This window comes from Phacochoerus africanus, chromosome 13 (assembly GCF_016906955.1).
Source record: "Phacochoerus africanus isolate WHEZ1 chromosome 13, ROS_Pafr_v1, whole genome shotgun sequence".
Lineage (NCBI taxonomy): Eukaryota > Metazoa > Chordata > Mammalia > Artiodactyla > Suidae > Phacochoerus > Phacochoerus africanus.
In genome coordinates, this window is record NC_062556.1 from 5,707,419 (window position 1) to 5,728,734 (window position 21,316).

Below are 21,316 nucleotides of genomic sequence, written 5' to 3' on the forward strand. Positions count from 1 at the left end.
GTTTTAAAAACCGGGAAAAGAGCAAAACTCAACTGTCGGGTTCCATTCATGGTTTGTTCCCTACGCTTCTCTTCGACGGTGACCCTATGGCTTCCTCTTGAGGAGGGTACTCCAATCAATTGAAATTGGTTAGAACACAGAGCAAAATCAAGAACCCATTTCCGTGTTTTTAAAAGTCGACATCCGGGGGGTGGCCTGGCCAGCTAGCTTTCTTCCTTGGAGAGCAGCCTGTTCTAAAACCGAGGGCTTCTGCATGATGTTGCAGGAACTGAAAAGGAAACCGATACGGTTTTGGATACAGGCTTGGAATGAATTTGAATATAAATACATAGAGTTACAAGGAACAAGCTAACAGAATTTTGTGTTTCTTTTGTGTCTTATTAACATGTGAGGGGGGTGTGTTTGTGTTCACTGTCAGCCGCCAAGACCGTCGGGCGGCAGACCAAAGGGCAGCATTTCTCGAATGTTGAAAGCTTTCTTGATTCCTTCCTTCTTCCAATCCCTTCCCAAAGGCAAGCGACCAAAGGATTCATTCAAGAGGCAGAGGCACAGATTTGTTGTTTTTGCACTATATGATAGTACAAATAATGTATTTTATATTATTTTCTCTTAAAACATACAAATATGATACAATACAATTTATTTTAATAAAATGCCAACCAATATAGTACAACACAAGGAATTTCATACATTAGGATGCAATACATTACAACAGTAACATCCCCCACAGGAAGAGCAGTTCCCCCACGGCGCCCGCCCGCCCGCCCGTGAGGACAGTGTCTATTTTAACAAAGGAGTCAGTCCTGCTGATGTGCATACATTCTAGCGGGGCAGGTGCTGGATGGGTAACTCAAGCTTCCAAGGTAAAAGCACAAAAACACCTCCTAAAGTCTCCCCCTGCCCCCTCCCATCCCTAATCCTCCCCCCCCCACCCCCCAACCTCTGTCCCTCGTCACAAATCCTGGATGAGACGCCAAAAGAGTTTTGGCGTCATGTATACCTTCTGCTATCACTGGTTCCAGGGACAGGGAGCTTTCTCTGGCCGTTTTTGGTTTCCTCGTTGACGGTACGGAACCTAGGAGGCAGCTTAGGAGTGACTGCCGTGCTCTGAGAGAGGACACCTTGCCGTGGCTCGGAGTCCATGTCCCTGCAGGACCCTGCCGAGTCCCCAGACCTTGCTGTTTTCATTCTTGCAGCCAAACTCTCGGGGTTAGCATTCATTACAGCCATCGAGAAATCTCGGCTTAAAAGGCATCTCACCCCATGACTTTTATGACACGTTGACACAGCGTGACACGAAAGGCTTACTCTCTGTTAAGTGGGCACGGATTTCTCCTTCAGTTTTGAGTTCCACAGTGGACCGTTTGTCTTTTCTCATTTCATACAAAATGAACCCTGAAGGCCAAAAACAGACTTGCAGGCGCGCTCACTGATAAACTTTTCAGAGCACGTCTGACATGCGGGACAGCAACGATCCCCTTGGCCTGTTTCAGGTCCCCTTGGCCTGTTTCAGGCTGGCTTTCCTACGCTGCGGGAGCCCTGGGCGGACCCGCTTGAGTGTGTCTGTGTTGCGTCCTGTCCCATCTGTCAAACAGCTCTTCCAAATTGGAAACGCGGCCATGCATCACATCTTCAGTTGCTATCACTTTTACACACTTGATCAGGACCCTTTTGACACTTTCACATAGTAAAGACCCCAAACATATCGGTGACATGTGACAAGATGGGAAGGAACGGTATCGTATAAGTGTTAGTATCTCTTCCTGTGGCAAGCCGGCTTTGACACATCTCATTTAAAACTCAGACCCAGTTTACTGAGTTAAACGGTAACGGCCTCCCCTAGTCATTTACCATGTCCTGTGCACTAAATGTGATTTAAAAAAAAAAAAAAGTCTATCATTGCCCATAGGTGTTATTCAAAAAAGGAGTCTGAATACTTGGCCTGTCACACCCATATTATTTTCATAGCTACAAACTATGACATCAACACAGACAGGATTTGGCTTCCCTGACACAGGGGTTTTGGAAAACAATGCTTATATAAAAAAGAACACTTGATTTTAACATAGAAGTCATAAAGAACTCCCAGAGGCCCTATCTGTACTATACAGACCTCAGACAAGAGCAGCAGCAAAAGGGCCACCGAATAAACAGACTCTCAATCAAATACAAAGCTCATATAACCATGTCTGAAATATGCAGTGTTAGGATTTTCTTTTCTTTGAACCCATTTCTGAAAGAAAAAAAAAAAAAATGTCCTCCTGGGTGAAAAGTCTCACTTTGGGCAAGTTTCTAAAGGAGCTAGGGACGGACTCATTTTTATCAATTCCCACTTTAGAGCCATTGTCTTGGCCTTTTAAATAAAAAAGGTATATTGAGCCCATCTTTTTAAACCTGAGTTATGTGATGGACAGAGAGAGCTGCTTTCCAAAATGTAACAAAGGGGAGCCCATCCTTTCACACTGAGAAAGTGAGATTTAAGAGACTACGTCTGCTGGTTTTCAGTCACCAAGATAGCTCCCTACCAGGTCCCACAGTTACGTGGTTTCTCTTGTCCGTTTGGAAAGGGGACCGAGGAACCAGCCTCAAGCCCTCTCGTCTGTCTCAACCATTCTCCATAGTGGGCACTACTTTCTCTCTCTTTTCCCCAAAACCGTCCCCTTAGGCCAAACCCAGAAGACTAACTAACTAGTAAAGAACAAAACCCACCCAAGTGGCTTTTTTTTTTTTAAACTCTCTGGAAGGTTGAATTCATTACTCTCTGGGACCCTTAAAATCATCTCCTGCAAGTATTTCACATCACCCTCTGTAAATCCCAGCTCCCTTCCCGTCCGAGGACAGGAGAGCTCCTGCGTGTCCAGAGCACCGTCCCCCCGCCCCCCGCCCCCAAAAGCGATCCCTAAACCATTTCATTTACTTTTTCAGCTTCAGTAAAAACTAAGGCCCTCAGGTCCTGTGGTCTAAGGCATTGTTTCCTGAAGGAACACGCTGGCTTATAATGAACAAAGACACCAGGCAAGAAAGCCATAGGTAAAATTTCCAGATACAATTGATTATTCTTTCCTTTGGGCTGACAACTTCCAGGTTCCTAATTGTTTTCCGAGCATTTGGGGCTCCATAAAACAGGCGTTCTGGGGAAATGCTATTGTTTACTCCTTCACACTTGACAAAAGCAATTCCCACGTGACAGACAAGTTTAGCCGTGGGACAGAGTCTGTTACCTAAAGGAGGAAACAGTCTGGTGAGTTCACAAGCCTGAGAAGTTGTCATATTGTCACCTCCTGTTGAACAGCCCAGCCACTGTGTTCTCAGCCCTATTTTGGTCATTACAGTTTGTTTTCCAATAGTTCACACAAGTGACACATCATGATCGATCGTAAATGAAGACAGAACAATGCGTATCAAATTGGTGAAAAAGCCACTTTCCCCTCAAATGCAAGCTGAAAACAAGAGATTACAAATCTCTCTGGATTTAAACATGCTGTGCATTCTAAAATGACTCTGATTTCTGCTTCTGCTTCTGTAGTTTTTGCCATTAATCCCCACCAAAAAAAAAAAAAAAAAATCTTACATTTGCAAATGGGGAAAGTGGACTTTTTCAATGGACAGCTTTGAGATTTACATTAGAAGAATGCATTAGACCTCTGGTCACAACAGCCTTTATTTCCTTGATAAAGTGATTACGGTACACCTTTGAATGCCATCAGTTAAGCAGGATGAAGTTCTTTAACCAGGGACAAAGATATTTCAAACGAAGGCAGGATCCACTTGGCGAGGTGCCGGCGATGGCTGTGCAGTCCACTCGGGGCGGTGGGGGAAAGCCACTGTTCTGGCTCGCCAGCTCCTGGCACTGCAGGAGGGGAGGGGAGGGGGCTTGATCTGGGCAGACATGACGATTCCCCTTGTGAGGAAGCTTTCATACCTCGGAATCACCACCAACACCTTCCCCCTTCTGGCCCCAGGGGAAGCCCCAGTTGAAGATGAATGTGCTTAATGCAAAAAAAAAAAAAACCCCAAAAACAAAAACAACAACCCCACGACAAAACCAAAGCATCTTCAAATAAATAAGCATTATAACTTGCTATCCAGGTGCTATTTACACAAATCAAGAGCAGAGGAAACAGTACAAAAGAAGACCCGGCAGAGGTCCGGCAGAGGCTCCCATTCCACGGGGCGTTGCGAGCGAGGGGGAACGAACGTCATGCGTGTCCGTCTTTGGCAGAAACCAGCATCTGTTTAAATTAGGTTTTTGCAGCTGGGAAACATGAACATGAAAAGAGGCGGGCGTCAAAGTGGGAGGGAAGGATGGTCCCAAGTTGCTGGTTATCAGGCAGGAGAAGACAGCAAAGAGCAAAAACGCACAGAGAACGCGCGGCAGGGATCCTCCAAATCCAAACGTGCACCAGGGCGGCCGGGGCGCGGAGCCCGCGGCCGGAAGGGGGCGCCCGAGCCGGGGCCCGGGGCCCCACGGCGCCTCCTAAAATCATCGCCACACTCATTTTGGGAGGAGCGTCTCCTCTGAGCCGGAACGTTAGCAACAGTGACAATAAATCAAGGTGGTACGGGACAACTGTTACTTGGCAGGGAGTCCTTTAAGGTTTGACTTTACTTTGTGTGGTACAATCACTCCTTGTGCTTTTAAATTTGGAGATCCGAGAGAAAACAGCCTTTTTGTTGCAGTGCTCACCTCTAATGGTCACCTCTTTCTTCTGAAGGATTTCTTCCCCTGTGTAGATGTTCCTGGCTCGGCAGGCATAGGTGCCCGAGTCTTCCAGCGACACGTTCTTGACGACGAGGCTGAGGGTCACGGAGTAGTCTCTGGTGGTGGCCGTCTTCTGCTTGCGGATGCTGTGCCGCGTTGTTCGGTTGTGAGCCGTCCGCAGCAGAATCCAGGTGAGGTCTCTGTATAAGAACTTGTTCACCGTGCAGGACAGCTTCAGGTCTTCCCCTTCTGTGGGCGTCTTTTCCAGGCTCACGTGAAACCCGTTGGGGACATCTGCAAAAGAGAAAGACAGTCAGGGCCTCGTCACAAGACAGCGGGGGTCCCAGGACTTGTCCCTCTGCCCCGTCGCTCAGCATCGGTGTGAAAAGGATGGTGTTTATCTTTTGACGTTGGGGGAACGGATCCGACATAGGCGGTAGGAACCACCGAAGTGCGTTCCATGCCAGGCCAGGCAGGAAATGCAAAACAGGATGCTACTCGGATGGTACATTAACGGGCGCCCAATTGCTTTTCCAAGTGGAATGCTTGTTTACAACCCGAGATACTCTACCCGCTGCTTTATGGCGTGCAGAGCTGGCACCAAAGGGCAGGGAGGGACCAGCTTCTTTGCTCAAGCCCCCTTCGATGGGGACGGTTCTCAGCCGTGAAAAGAGCAAGATTCCTTCGGAAAAGGCAGGCAACTCATCTGGAAGAGCTGCCAGGTTCCAGGGTGGGGGGCAGGGAAGGGGGACTAATTTTAAAATGCCGTTTACTCTCCAAAAACATGGTAAACATTTTCCTCAGGTGGCTGTGCTATTAGGAGTCATTTTCCCCAAGGGTTCTCCCCTAAGCCTCCTGTCCATCTCTGGGGCCTCTGGGCGCACCTCTTGAAAGCTCACCTCAGCTTTCCTAACCTGGACCATCACTTAGAGAGTGCCTTCATCTCGTTTTGGCCCTTTTCACCAGAGGATTTGAGAAAATCATTGGTTACTGGCCCTGAACTGGCCTGCTCTCAAAACCTTCCCATGGCTTGTCACCATGGCGTATCTGTACCCGAGAATTGGGGCCAACATTTTACAAAGAACTTTGAAGATGAAAAGCGCTATGTTATGCTATTATTATTATTATTCTCCTTTGCACACAAAGCTCTAAAGAAACCTTTAAACCTTAAGGGGACAATAGTCCAAAATTAGCTATCATATCAACTCTTTTCCTAAATCTCACTTTGCTTGTTTTTCTGATTTTTCTGGGCTCTGCCTTCATTATAAAGTGTCACGTCTGAAGAAATGCCAAAGTATTCATCTGAAACCCAGGCGTGGGGGGTAAACAGTGGTGTATGAAGCGGTCAATGACTGGAGAGAGAGGCGGCCAGTGGAGGTCTTCCTGCTTTTAAAATGGAAATCTACGAAGGTGCCAGAAGATGCAGAGGCAGCTGACCGTCGTTATTATTTTTTTTTAAAACACAACAATAAGGTGTCAGAAATAGCCCCTCTCACTCAGCATCTTTTTCTGTCTGGGATCCTTTCCAAAAAAAAAGCAGGGGGAATGAAACACCAGCCGTCAACTCTGACACAGCTGCGGGGACAGAAGTCCTGAGAGCTGGTTGCAACTGAGCCCCTTCTTCAAAGCCCACAGACTTCCAGTTACGCGGTCTCATCCTGGAAGGTGGACCCCAAGCGGGCCGGCACTGCCGCCGCGATCGTGTAGGGGGTTTCTGTTTACTTGAGTGATTTGAAACTTCCTGTGGAAATAGCTCACAGGTTTCCTGATGGAAGACTTTGTTTATCTTTGCCCAGCACCACCAGGAATCTCAAAATAAAATGCATTTAGTGACATTGGGGAACCAGGAAGATAAGGCAGGGCTGTTCCTGTTTCACCCTCGGTAATTGCGAACACACCCACAGTCACGCTGAGGGCCAGCAAAACAGCAAAAACACACACGTCGGAAAAGAAAAGAGCCGAAGAGGGCTTCAGGTCTGTTTCTCAGGCAGGGGACCCTGGGAGGAGGCTAGCTTGCTGAGGGCGGTCAGACAGCGCTTAGAAATGCTGGGTCTGCTTCTCAGGAGAGCCCCTCTGCTGCCGGTTTCTCATCCGTGGGAGATGATAAATGCTCTAAACTACCTAATGAAGCCACAGGGATTCTCCTCTTGATTCACATTGATTTCTTTTTTTTTTTTTTTTTTTTGCCTGAGTACAAAAACAGAACCAAGAAAGAACTGCCTTCTAATTCTGAAAGTGAAAATAAGAAATCTTCCCACACTTAAGGATCTGCTGCAAATCCAACCCAATCAGCAGCAGCACCAATTACCCCGCATCCAGGACCCACACATCAACTCCCTGGTGTCTTGGGAGGAGTTGAGGAGAAGACTCGGCCCTTGCCCAGGAGAGACATTCCAGCCGGGGTTAAGGGAGAGAGTGGTCTGTTGACCAAGGTGCATGTTTGTGGGGGGGGTGGGGGGGTGGCAACTGGACTTGATTGGCTCAAACGTGTGAAGGCAGGTCATGAAAGAGACAAGCAAAGAAAGTCAAAGGATGAAAGGAATCTCCTTGGTCAGGTGGAAAAAGAAGGCTTTCCTGAAGAACAGAAAGGGCATCCTCTAAAAAGAAAGTGACTGGTGCCCAGAAAATTCTGCTTGTTTCCAATAGATACTGCAGACAAGGACATGGCCAGGTCCAGAACGGGAGCCGTGAACGTCAGCGTGGACGGCAACTCTAAGTTATGACTGCATTTTAAGGAAGGGGCAACACGTCGGAAATGAGGATCAATAAAGACCCACATCTGGCCCTTTTGATTCCGAGCAGTTACAGTTGAGACGGCTCATTCAAAACATTACCTGCACCAGGTCAACTACAAACACCCAACAAATACGCCTTCATTTTTCAGAAAAACAGTCACAAAAGGTGCAGCGATCCTAAGAGTATTTAGTCTCTAGTGAGAATAAACCTCCTGAAAGAGATTGGAGTGGGGAAAAAAAAAAAAAAGAGCAGAGTTGTAGGAACTATGAATAAGTAAATCACTGATCAAAACTAATTTTTTGACACTAGTAGCAAAGACTTGAGGAGAATGCTATTCCAAGCAATGTGGACTTGATTGGATGAATTTGTGCTCAGATTTAAGAGGAGAGCTGCTATGTGTCTGGAGGAAAAAGGGTGTGTGTTTCCGGTTAGGCAGGTGGGCCTAACACGGAATTCTCATGACTCCTTTCAGTGGACACGGCTGGGGGTCTAAGGTTTCAGCCGTGCCTCGGCTGGAAAGTGCGTGATATGCGAGGGGGAGGGGATTTCTGTCTGGGTCAGCAGGTGACCAGCTTTCATAGCTGGGCTCTGCAGCAGCAGGACTGTGCCCAGGCAGAGGCTGGAGCCACCAAGGACTCGGCGGGCTGAGGAGGCCACGGTGCTGGAGCTGGAGCAGGGGTTAGCGCTGGGTCGCCCTGCGCCTTCCCTGGGGGCTCGGATCAGTAAGGCACTGAACGCGACACATTCCCGCAGCACCTCATCTTCCAGGACTGCCTCTGTCCCCCTCCCCACATGGAAAGGGTCTGTGGGGTCACGGGGGCACGCACCCCCCCACCCACCCCCGCAGAGGCCATGCTGCCCCCACTCCTTTATCTTTCTCAGGGTCCCTGGGACCCGATGTCCCCCTAAAGATGATCCCAAGTCTGCTTCTGGGCATCTCAGGCCTCCTCCCCCTTCACCCGGTCTGTCCTGAGGTCAGGCTGCTGGTCAGTCTGCACATTCTAGGGCCCAGGGAGGCTGTCTGGGGGAGAGACCACCCCCCCCGGGGGGGGCACGCAGCCCTTTGCCGTGGGCGCAGAAGGAAACGGATGAGCCGGCGGGGGGGGGGAGGCAGGCTCCCCCTGTGCCCCAGGCACTGCCCCCTTCTGCTGCGGGGAGCCCCACCACTCTATACTTGTATCTGACCTTGCAGCTCATCCGGAAAGCCTGTGTGTCCAGCGGAGGCTGAAACACATGGAAACCAACATATTGAAATGTGTTCTCTTGATTTGGAACTTGCCACTGGCTGGATGTATAGTTTGTGGTCCTGTTGGTCCTTGTGTCTTAGTTCTCAACACGACAGGGCAAGACTGTTCTCCTCCTGCTACCGATTCAAATTCTAGCCGCCCGAGGACCATCTCGAGTCCTGCTTCCTTCTCAGGGGCTTGGAGTGACACAGTACAACAGGGCCACGTGTGGCTTCTAAGCACTGAAAATGTGGCTTGTGTGACAGAGCTGGACTGGACTCCATTAATTTCAATTTAAAAAATAGAAACAGTGTAATATTTTTCAAAATATGGATATGTTAAAACAGTCCTGTTTTGGATATATGAGGTTAAATAGAATGAATTTCACTTTTTTCTTTTTACTTAAAAAAGGTTACCAAAAAAAGGTTCTCTTACATATGTGGCTTAGATTATATTTCTCTCGGATGGCATTGGTTTAGTCTTGGTAAGTGCCTCTGGCACGCTGCTTCTGCTCATCCCTTTTGATCCTAGGACATGGGAACGTTTCTTCGTGTCTGTGGTGTTAAAACTGTCTTCCTAGAAAGAAAGGGCCTCCTCGCTCTTTCGTCTTCAAGCCCTCAGCACAGAGTTGGGTTGTACTGTCTAAACAGTTAGTGCATGTTCAATCTACATAAATGTATTGAATGTGCAGAACAGGACCTGCTCAGTCCTTTGACTCTAAAGCGAACATGAAACGGCTGTGGACCTGAGCGGGAACTTGTTGTCCACTAGACAGACAGAACGATGCTGAACCTTTGAACTTCACTAGTCCAGGTCATCTGTGATTGATGAGAGTCAATATGAGTGAAACTGCTATCTGGATCCTTCTCTAAATAAAGGACTTTTCCAGGAGCTCCCGTTGTGGCTCAGCAGGTTACAAACCCGACTAATATCCATGAGGACGTGGGTTCGATCCCTGGCCTCGCAGTGGGTTAAGGATCTGGCATTGCTGTGGCTGTAGCTCTGATGCGACCCCTAGCCTGGGAATCTCCATATGCCGTGGGTGCGGCCCGAAAAAAGAAAAAGAAAAAAAGACTGTTGCTCCTTGGAGTGGATGTAAAGACGGTTTGCCCCACACTTCTGAAAGGGACTTGGACTTCAGAGGCGCAGCTGTGTGCCTCTCCAAATCCCATTTCCTCATCTGGAAAATGGGGGGGGCAGCCTAGTGGCCAGGAGCCCCCGTGCCTCTTCCGGCCGTGACATTGTGTGGGAACCTACTTAAGGACACCTCCCGCGATGGAGCCTCTCTGAGGGCCGGCTGACTGGCCAGAAGGCTCCCTGTCATCTGGAAACCTGTACTTCTCATGAAATCAGACCTACTTCTTTCTGGAGAACTCAAGGCAACTGCGACAGCCTGGCCCGGGCAGCACGAAATTTCCAGAGAGCTGGCTAAGTGCCCGGGTTTCCTCAGAAAATTGGGGGAGCGTGGAGCCAGGCAATTGTTTTTATACTTTGAGCTACTTCCTTCCTGTACCCCTGGAGGGACACAGGGAGTGCCATTTGTGTACCTTGGACGCTTGCAGATTTGCAGACACCATCACATTTAAGGTGAAACACTCTGAAACGCTACCCCAAAATAGCACAGTAATAACAGTCAACAGACCTCAACTTCAGATTTTTTTTTTTTTTTTTAAGGAGAGCCTCATTTCCCCAAAAGTTGAAATTAAGCCGTGAAACAAGGCACGGCCTGGGTTCAAAGGGATGCCATCAATGTGCCAGCATTGGTTTCCTTGCTTATTCCCGAACCACCACCGTGAGCCAGGCCCCGCGCCTGCTTCTGAAAATGAACATGACAAGGTCCCAGAGTGACCAGCCAGCCAGGGAGGACGGCGGGCACAAACAGCTCTCTAAAGAGAATTCAGGGAAATAACTCTTGAGGAGGCCCGACGGTGCTAGAAAAGCCACTCCTGAGAGCAAGGGTGCAGGTCCTGCCGTTTTACGCCCTACGGGCCTTGTTTTTGATGGAGCCGGCGTCACCCAGGTGCGCTGAAAGCACACACAACTGGGGTCCTCGTGAGTCGGGGGCACGTGGCTTACCTGTGATATAGAAGCTTATGTCTCTCTCCACAGTCCCCACTTTGTTGGAAGCCACGCACGTGTAGATTCCAGAAATTCTGGAGTCCGCCACAACCAGGGTGCTGGCCGTCTGCAGGAGAGAAGGCGGGTTAGCAGCAGGCCAGAGCCCAGCTGACGGCCCGGGGACCCTGCTGCGGGGGACGTGATCGGGCCACCCCACTGCCTCGGCAGGGACGGCGCCGCACGCCTGGGGTTCCCAGAAACTCCCCCGTGGCCGAGCCCCGGCAGGGATGGAAAAACAACAGGAAAGCAGGTCCTCAGGAGACCGGGGGCTCTGACATCCGACTTGCGCGAGGGCTGCAGGCTTATTTACCTCGTGGGCTGGCGTAACAATTACAGACCTGAGGCTGAGATGCGGGACGGCACGTCCTGCCCCACGAGGTGGTCGGCTCCCGCCAGTGAGGGGAGGCCCGGCCCCCCGCTTTTGTTTGGCCGACCCCCCCCTGGGAACGCAAGGCTTCCCGGCGGCCGCTGGGTTCTGTCTGTACCGGGCGTGTCCAGCGATCAAGGCCCGAGGGGAAAGCCTGGCCGAACCACTTCTTTTCTGGAAGGCGGTTCTGTAGCCCTGATGGGGCGGGAAGCTCCCTAAGCACCTTGTGTGTGCTGGTGGGGGACCTCATGTCTCAGGCCGTCCGTTCCTGCTCTAGAAGATGAAGATGGAAAGCAGGAATTTGGACAGAATCATTTCCCCAGGTCTCAGGGCTGGTGTTTGGCCGACGAGCCCCTAAAGAAACACGGGGGGTGGGGGTGGGGGCAAATGTGTGCACCTGAAAGCACTTTCCAAACTGTGACGTCGCAAAAAAGAATGTCTCAAAAAAAAAAATAGGAAAAAGAAATGAAACACAAATTTACACAGCTTCAGGACTGGCATTGCTGCCGTCTTTCCAAGATAAAAATTCACAGTATAAAATGAATTGTTGAGAATTTAAAAAGCCAGCCCAACCTTGCAAAAAAGTAATGCTCGCTGCACATGAAAGAAATGAAAAAGCTACTAAGTCTTTCTCTTTTTTTCTCTTGATGGCTGCACCCATGGTGTATGGAAGCTCTCGGGCCAGGGGTGGAATCCGAGACACAGCTGTGGTCTAGCTGTTGTAATGCCAGATCCTTTAACCCACTGTGCCTGGCCGGGGACTGAACTTGCGCCTCTGCAGGGACCTGAGCTGCTGCAGCTTTGTTCTTAACCCACTATGCCACAGTGGGAACTCCCAGCTAGTACATCTTCATATTTAAAATAACCAAGGAGTTCCCTGGTGGCCCAGCATATTAAGGATCCAGTGTTGTCACTGCTGTGGCTCTGGTGGCGCCTGCATTGTGGGCTCAATCCCTGGCCTGGGACCTTTTGGCATGCCGTGGGCATGGCCAAAAAAGAAAGACAGAAATTGTAGAGGCTGTGTTGATGCTTCCAGACTAACGGGGTGTCCTAGCTGGACTACCATCCAGTGACTTACAGGCTAAAGAGGCTGAAATGTGACGGTGGAACTTCTGAAATGGGAACAGAAATTCTGCAAAGGGTCCTAACGTTTTTCTGAGTTGCTAAGCAACGTGACAGGCACTTGTGTTCTTGTATCCCTTCCGATAAATTAAGGCATTTCTGTCTTCATCGACACATCTTTAATCTAGAGTTGCTTTACAACGTTGTGTCAATTTCTGCCGTTCCACAAAGTGACTCAGTCAGACAGACGTATACGTTCTGTCTCGTCTGCATTCTTTTACATCAGGTCTAGCTCAGGAGACGAGAGGCAGCTCCCTGTGCGATACAGTGGGGCCTTATTGTGTATCCATTCTAACTAGATTAGGAAGACTCAAAAATGATACTCCTAGTTTTTTAGCTAGCAACTTTATTGCTCCACATTCTCCGCAATTTTCACTACGGGAGGGTATGTATTTCATGATGATTCTCTTTCTGTGTGTTGGATCTCTTTTATCACATCTGCGCGCCCATCCTCTATGTATTACTGACATTCTGGGAAACAAGGGTGTCTGCGATCCGTGGCATTTTGCGTTCAGTCTAGCGGGTATTTACAGTGTAAGGCATTGCCCAGATGTTATAAGGGAGACAGAGGGGAATATGACAGAGCCCTTCTTCTTAACCTTGGAGGACTACTTCAAGTTAACAGGGAAGCATTTCCAGAGTTAAGGATCAAGTATATATTATTTTCTCTTTCACAGAGACACACTCTCACAAAGGCAGATGACCAGCAGAGAGAGCATGAGCACGAGTTCAGGTGTCTCTTTCTCTGCTTTGGTTATTCTTTGTAAGACGTGGGAAATCAAAGAAATTCTGGATCACAATTTTCCTTTTAATTATTGCGCCCATCACATCAGAGTCAGGGAAGAACAATAAACGTAGCTGGGAGAGGAGCTGGCAGGTGGCAGCTTGAAGGACAAGAGGGATCACCAAGCGAGACCCTGACTCCTTTCTTTTGTCTCAGAAAACGAGCTGAGATGCTGGAAAGTGGCGTGAGCAGGGCCAGGTGAGAAACACACCTGGGGGCCTCTCAGCTCAGGCTTTGCTTGTCTTAGGAAGCTGGTGCTCAACTGTTTATCCTAATGAGCCTCAGCAGAACCTTAGATTCTCAGATTGATTGTTGCTCAGTACATGAATGAACAACGCATTTCTGTTCAGCCTGAATGTTTGAAATTATGAACACAATACCTGAGTCTCAAAGTTGCATTTGGGTTTCTAGCACAGTTCTTTGGCTGTCACTGAACTCAGGTCAACTGAGAATAAGAACTGGGGCTCGTGGCAAGGGAAAGTCAGTTCCAGGGTGCACATCTGCCGTTTTTAAGGTCTGTCCAGGAACCTGAGGATGGCCGTAGCCATTTTATGAGACCCCAAGGAATGGGCAGATGGCTCAGAATTTCTGTTTCAATGGGGAATAAAACGGAGGGACCTTGAAGTGAAATGAGCCTGGGTCACATGATGAACCATGGCGATAACGAAGGCATTCAAGTCTGTTATTTTGCTTGAATGGCCCCTTCTGAAATAGACACCTTACCCATGGTCAAGCCTGGCCCAGAACTCACCTCTCCAAAGTTTCGTTAAAACTGAACTAGGCAATGACACTCATGGGCGTCTACATTATTTCATTGCTTGTGAGTACGTTTATGTAGTCCCTGATGTGTGCCAGACAGCGTGGGAAGCATGATGTCATTTAATCCTTCCTGTGCCCAGTGAGGCGCTACAGGTGTATCACCTGTTTCTAAGAAAAAGCTCATGCCCAGGTTTGTCTGCCTCCGGTGTCTATGCTCTTAACCTACATGAACCTGCTTCTTGCCTTCAAACTCTTTAAATTTAATAGCACAGATCTATTGGTAGAGTTCTGTCTGCTCTTTGAATTGGGCTTTCCCTTAAGAATAGCTCCTTTAATCAGCAGAAATGGATCACTATGGGCTGAATGCTACGATGCACAGAAATACTACCTCTTTTCATATTTTACACAAGCTGCAAGCTTTTTCCAAAGGATATGGTGTTACATGGATTGATAACAAAAGTTACAAGTAAAGAAGAAAATTTAATAAGATGGAACTTATATCCTGTGAGCTACTTTATTTAAAAAAATTACCTGGTTCCTAGATTACGAGATTACTTTCATTTTTCTAGAGTAGCTTCTGAAGTTACACATTAAAACACCTTCATGAAAAACAAAAATGTATGGCCGCTGAAGGATACACTCTACAGAGTCAGAAAAGGGAGGTCAGGTGCAAATTAGGGGTCCGTGCAGTTTGCTCCCCAGTGTAAACAAATATTATTTCAAGAAGGAAAAAAAAATGGAAATAGCACAACAGTTGTAATATGAAATATCGATGTAATACTTGAAACAGTTTTAAACTCAAGAATTTGAGCTATGGCATGAATGTGGAATTATTATGTATTTTATAAGGTACACCCCCCAAAAATTCCCAAGGATGTCTGTGTGTATTAGTTCTGTAATTAGTTTCCATTTGCCCCAATGTTCCTTAGTTCTGAGCCCACACTTTGGATGCCTCTGCTTGACCTGACGGGACCTCAAGAATTCAGACATTAGACACAGACCCTTAAAATCCACTCTTCAGCCTCTTTGGAAGGACCCGGGAACCCTGATGCCAACTGTCGTCAGATACTGTAAATCTGGAAGTTGTTCACTCTCCTTCCTTCCTTCCCTTTCGCGAAGCGCGCGTGATTCACTGCTTCAGCGAGGCTGGGACTTCACAGGGTAGAACGACTGGGATGATGTGTAATTCAGCCTCATTTCCAGCACTGGCTTTTAAAAAATCTATATATGGAACAGTGATTTCAATCTCGGGATGTTTCTAATATAGTTTCCTTTTAAGTGTTTCGGGGAGCAATCAAAACAGATACATAAAGGTCACGGAAGCATCTAAAATTATTCTAGGGTGGCACATCTGAGCCCACTGATGGGAAAACAACGTGAGAAACACAACATCGGGGAGTGTAGCTGCGACTCGGAACCCAAGCTGTGACCCTGCGAAGCGGCATTCCTGCTCTGCCCGCGTGCGTCTAGTGTGCACATGTCTCAATGAAGCCTCCAAACGATTTCAGTGGAAATGTTGCTAAGACATTGTGTTGTCACGATTCTCCAGACTCCCAGAATCAAATGCTGTAAAAAGCATTTCCTGTGTGTTTCTTTTCTTTTTTTTTTTTTTCCTAACAGGGTTCCTTCCACTTCCTGCTCCATCCCTGCAGACCAACAGTCTGGCAGCCCCACTTGAACCATCCCAAAGCTTCACTGTTGCCATGAGCAACTCCAATTGATGACTCACTTTTCACAAATCTAGGCCAAAACGTGGCCTTAAGGAAACTGAATTTTATCGTGTTATGCACCCTTCCTTGGGTTAAACAGAACACAATGCAACAGAGGGGGAAAAAGCAAGTCCCTGAAATCCAGTAGATCTAGCAAGACCTTGCTCCACGGATGGCTGGAGCGGTGTCCTGGGCGTGCTGACTGCCTGATGGTGGGAAAAAGCACCAGTGTGCTTGAAGCTGGGACTTTAGTTTGCTTTCCTAAAATGTTCAGAAAATTAAAAAAATAAAAACAGTTTTAATAAAGGAAAAAAAACAAAAACCTGTGCAGAAGATTCTGAGATAGCAAAACTTCCTTTTGTCACTGAAAGATTTAATAGATGCTAAAAGCAAAATGAGTCACGAAATTAGTAACTCCAAGTCCCATGTGTTCAGTCACTGATGGGATATAAGGGGTGTGTGTGTGTGTAAACAACACACTTTGTAAAACAAAGTTTTTCCAACATGAACAGCTGCTTAATAGTCTTCATTGCACGCGTTCACAATTAACTTTCTGCATTCAGGGTAGAGGACAGCCAAGTCTATAGCAGGCAAACCAAACTAGGCCAGGTAACATGAGCTCCATCTTCTTAGAGGTGAGAACTTGGGTTCACAGAGGTGACCTGATTTGCAGGTGGTTATGCGCCTTAGAAAGGGCAGAGCTTGTTGACCCCAGGGTTCCTGACTGCAGCTTGGATGGCCTAAGCGCCCACTGTGTCTGAAGGGCTATATTTAAAACCTCAGTATACCTACAACAGCCCAGGACAAGCAATCTGCCTGGAACTTGCAGGAAAAAAAAAAATCAGGAAAGATTCTTTGTCTTGGCCCGATTTAGTGCCTCCTCTCCCATCCTCCGTCACAGGTATTCTAGAGTCAGGTTGTAACTTCATGGTTCAAGGTGATCTGAAACCTCACCTAGCCTTTTCATTTTCTCTTGTGTATTTTGGTGGGTAGAATCCCCCAAGAGGACTAGAAGTTACCGTTGAAATTAAGCTTATAAATTCACATTTTAATACCCAGCCATGCACAGGACAACCACCTGCCACGGTCAGGAACAGGCACAATGATTTAACAGAGTCAATGCCATCTTGAAATTTTCTAGTTCTTTGTGACAACTACTGTGTTTTCTACTTTGAGGCAATTTCCTTCTTTTAAAAAAAATATGTAGTATCACTCAAGTGAAACTTTGAAGTTTATGGAATTTCCTCTTTTCTAAGTATTTCACTAAGTTGCTGTCTCGTCAAGAGCCACACATCTTGAAATGGTTTAAACTACAGTTCCTTTGTATTAAAGAAAAAGAATGGTATGCCACCTACCGCACCTGCCGTAGTTAGAAACACTGCTCCTAAATCCTTGACCTGTGATTGCTGATATTATCATGCTGGCCCTCACCATCTTAACTAACTTCTGCCTTGGCATAGTTGGCAGGGCACTGGGTTTTGGCAGAGGAAGACCTTGGTTTGAGTTTCTCATATGCTGCTTTTAAGCTGTTGACTTAATCATCTTATCGTCCTGGGCTTTCTTGTCTTTAAATTGGAGATAACCACTGCGGCCTGCCAAAGAATGATGCTGACATGAGCATACGTGGGAAAGTCTTCCCTAATGGAGAATTCAGATGTTATTTGTTATCACTGAGTTCTGCAGCGAGAAACGTGCCGTCTACTTTGTGGCCTCCGGATACACAGCCTCCAGCTGAGCAGAGAGACACACGAGCCGAAGCAGATGACACCGTATGAACAGATGTCCACACCAAGGTATCCACGAATAAGCAGACATTTCGGCAAGGGGTCCTTTGATATCTGTTTTTTTTTTCCTTTTTCTTTTTAAAGCTTCACTACCCCTGTGCCAGCTAACAACAGGTTTTTAAGTGTATTCTTCACTAATTCAACAGCAGGAAAAAAGCTACTGGGCCTTGAGAGCCACTGAGGTTTGCCTGGTTCGCAAGGTGTCAACTATTGCTGAGGCCAAGGGAGTTAGGGGAGTGGAAAAAGCACGTGCAAAAAGATGCCGCTGCGACCCTGACTAGGGCAGGGAAACTTTTTTTTTTTAATTGAGGTATAATTGACAACATTGTATTAATTTCATGTGTGTAATACACCTATTCAGTGCTTGTATATACTGCAAAATGGAGATGTTACGTCTAGTTAATACCTAACATCCACCACCACATATCGTTAAAAAGCTTTCTCCTGTGATGAGAACTTTTAAGATCTCTTAGCAACTTTTAAAGATGCCACTCAGTAGTATTAACTCTCATCACGATGCTGAATGTGACATCCTCATGGCTTATTCATTGTGTAACTGGGAATTTGTCCCTTTTGACCCCTTTTGCCCACCCCGTCTACATCCTAACTTTGGCAACTACCAATCTATGAGCTTGTTTTTTTGTATATTTGTCTTAGTTCACATACATGTGGGATTACACAGTATTTGTCTCCCTCTGACTTACTTCATTTAGCATAATGCCCTTAAGGTTGGTCCATGATGTTACAAATGGCAAGATTTCATTCCTTCTTTTTAACGGCTGAATAATATTCCACAGTGTATATGTGGAATATATACCTCATCTTCTTTACTCATTCCCCCTGGTGGACACTTAGGTTGTTTCCATATCTTGGCTATTGTAAATAATGCTACACTGAACATGTGGCTACATGATATCTTTTTTTTTTTTTTTTGAGTTAGTGTTTTTGTTTTCTTCAGATACTCAGAAGTGGAACTGCTGAGTCACGTGGAAGTTTGATTTTTGGTGTTTTAAGAACCCCTGCTGCTTTCTGTAGTGGCTGCACCAATTATATTTCCACCGGCCACGTGCGAGGGATTCTGCACATCCTCGCCAACATGTTATTGCCTTTTGGACAGCAGCCATTCTGACAGGTGTGAGGGATCTGAGATCTCGGGGTGGTTTTGATTTGCATCGCTTACGGACTCTGATATACTGTGTGTGTCAGTATACCCCACCCTAGGCTTTGCCTGTGGGAAAACAAGATACTCTGTGACACGGCAGCTTTGAATGTTGGCCTACAGTCTTGTACTAGCTTTTGCTTATTTCCGTCCCACTTTATTTATGCCAGAGATTCTCGGTCCAGGGAATGCGAGAATCTCCTAGCTGTTGCAAAGCCCGGGCGCCATGCTAAAGATTCAAGTGGAATGAGAATTAGGAGGTGTTCCCGCAGCAGAAGTGAATCTGACCAGTATCCATGAGGACGTGGGTTTGATCCCTGGCCTTGCTCAGTGAGTGCGGGGATCTGATGTTGCCGCGAGCTGTGGTCGTGGTGTAGGCTGGGAGTTGAGCTCTAATTCGACCCCTAGCCTGGGAACTTCCCTATGCCGCCAGTGCAGCCCTAAAAAGCAGAAAAAAACAAATTGGGCAAGTACGCTACTGTGCAGCCGGGCCGAGAAGCTGAGCTATGGCCCAGTTTGATGCCTCTGCCTCTTCCATGAGGACCAAACACTCATGACTTTGGAGCTGGTGGTCAGGGTGAACAGAGCAACCTGAGCAGTGGATTTTTGTTTGAGCATATGAATTACCTCTGGCTCTAATAAACCCAGAGCCGGGAGCCGAAAGTGTGTGGTTTTAGAATAACCATGCCAGTGCTTATTTTTCACAGACAGTACCTTATTCTTTCCTTCTATGGCTGCCGTGCGCTGAGTGATGCTCTCGACTCTGTTTCCTACGGTGCTGGCAGGATCCAGGACAAAGGACTCTTCGTTACGGGAGCAAAAGTCATACCTATTTTTAACGAGAGTAAATCATCACTGTGTTGCTTTGCAGCCTGGTCCAGCCCGTGCTGACAGGTGAAATGAAAATCATTAAGTCCTCAGATAACAAAGTGACACATTTTCTTCTTTTCCTTAGATTCCACCCCCTCCTAATATCCATACACAAAACTGAAAAAAGGCAAACCAATTGTGCCTGATCTGGAAAAACAAAAACCCGCACCAGGGTATCTTCATACAGCCTTCCTGTTCTAAATGTCAAATAAAAATGCATAAATTCAAAAATTTTATATCTAGATTATAATGAGTTCTCAGTGGAAGAAACATGCAGACACAGGGGAAAAAAAGAGTTATGTTAATGAATGGAAACCTCAAGGAAATAATAGCATTTCACAGCTCTAAAAGGCTGGCGCTTAATGAGATGATGCTTCTCTAGAGCTAATTTTTTGCAGAGCTAATTAAGTATACATGGAAACACATATCATGGAGCAGTTATTAAATTCAGTCTCTCTTTTCAAGCTTTGGGGTATTGTGACAAGCTCTTCAACTTCTCAGGCCTCAGGTGTTTAATTATAAAATAAATGTGCTGCAGTTTATCTTTACAGATCTTTTTGGCTTCTAAAAGTCCATGAAATCTATTATTTATTTATTGTCTTTTTAGGTCCGCACCCAAGGCATATGGAGGTTCCCAGGCTAGCGGCGCAAATTGGAACTGTAGCCACTGGCCTACACCACAACTCATGGCAACGCTGGATCCTTAACCCACTGAGTGAGGCTGGGAATCGAACCTTTGTCCTCAGGGATGCTAGTCAGATTCGTTTCTGCTGAGCCATGACGGGAACTCTGAAATCTCAACCTACCTCTGATAGTAAGCATGTTCTTTGAAACACCTTACCTGTAAGCTTCTGTTCTTATCTAGTTTACCCCCAAATCATGGGTGTAAATACCTACTGATCATTTGTTTGCATGCATCCTAGGTTCTACATGAGTAAGAAAAAAACAAATCCACACAATAAAAAAGACACTTCAATCCACTCTGGCCCGGGCAGTGCAGTAGTATCTCTGTAGGCCTTTTCCTACGCTGACGCACTTACCAAAGGCTGCCAGACCAACCCCCTGAGCATTTTGGGTTCCAGTGGAATCCTCTGCTCCAAAAGCTTCCACACCTGTACTGAAGAAAGCCCATGCTTCCGGGACTGACAGGCAAGGCCATCCATGGTCCATCCCCAGCTGCCCTTCACCCTGACTGCTATGGCCACCCTTTCTCCCCGGCCAGCGGTATGCTTCAGCTCCTTGCAAAGACCCGCGTCCTAGTCCAGACCTGCCTTCTACCTGTTTGACAGTGTTCTCCTCTGAAAAAGGATAAAATGATACCTGCTGTGTTGATCTCACAGAACCACACAAGCATTAAATAACTGAATTCCCTGGGAGAGGTTTTGTTAATTAAAGACACCATAGAAGAGCTGGGGACTGCCTTCCCGCATCCCAGGGTGTAGACACCTGCTTCCTTATCCTTACGCACCAATCACCACTGCCTAGACACCCCTTCCCACCTGCAGCCCGACCTTCTCCAAGCAGCTGATCACAGCCACCCCGATCACAGCCACGCAGGGAGCCCGTAGCTAGAGCACCTTACTTTGTGCTGTGACTTCTCTTTGCATGACCTGCCCCAACAGGAAGGGAACTGCCCAGAGCCTGGCTTGAACCGCACTGCTTCCAGCTCAGGGGCTCAGCCAGCACTGTGCCTTTCTATCCTTTATGACAAAAATGAACACAGAGTCCTTGAAAGCAGCCTTTTGAGATTTAAATATGGATTTGTTTGGCACACGATGCAAATATACAAAGAGCTATTTTGTGTGCCTCAAAAAAGCATCTGTGGGCTCCCAAGGTCTGCGTTTCTCTGCAGCCCTGGGAGGGCGAGGCGACTAGTGTCGGTAGAACTGGCTTCAGTGTCTGCAGCCACCCGCCACCTTTGTCACTTTCTGATTACAAACCAATGGATGCTGTTCACTCTGGTGTCTCTCGTCCAGATGC

The 21,316-nt window shown here is 47.2% G+C and overlaps 1 protein-coding gene across 1 annotated transcript in view; it reads right to left on the reverse strand.

Moving 5' to 3' along the window:
• The window catches only part of FLT1 (fms related receptor tyrosine kinase 1), a 173,596-nt gene that overhangs the window by 69,231 nt on the left and 83,049 nt on the right, over nucleotides 1-21,316 (reverse strand). The window contains exons 11-13 of the mRNA XM_047756428.1: nucleotides 19,181-19,295; nucleotides 10,741-10,849; nucleotides 4,688-4,996 (exon numbers count right to left, since the gene is read on the reverse strand). Of these exons, the coding sequence (XP_047612384.1) occupies nucleotides 4,688-4,996; nucleotides 10,741-10,849; nucleotides 19,181-19,295 (533 nt within the window). The remainder of the gene's footprint in view (nucleotides 1-4,687; nucleotides 4,997-10,740; nucleotides 10,850-19,180; nucleotides 19,296-21,316) is intronic.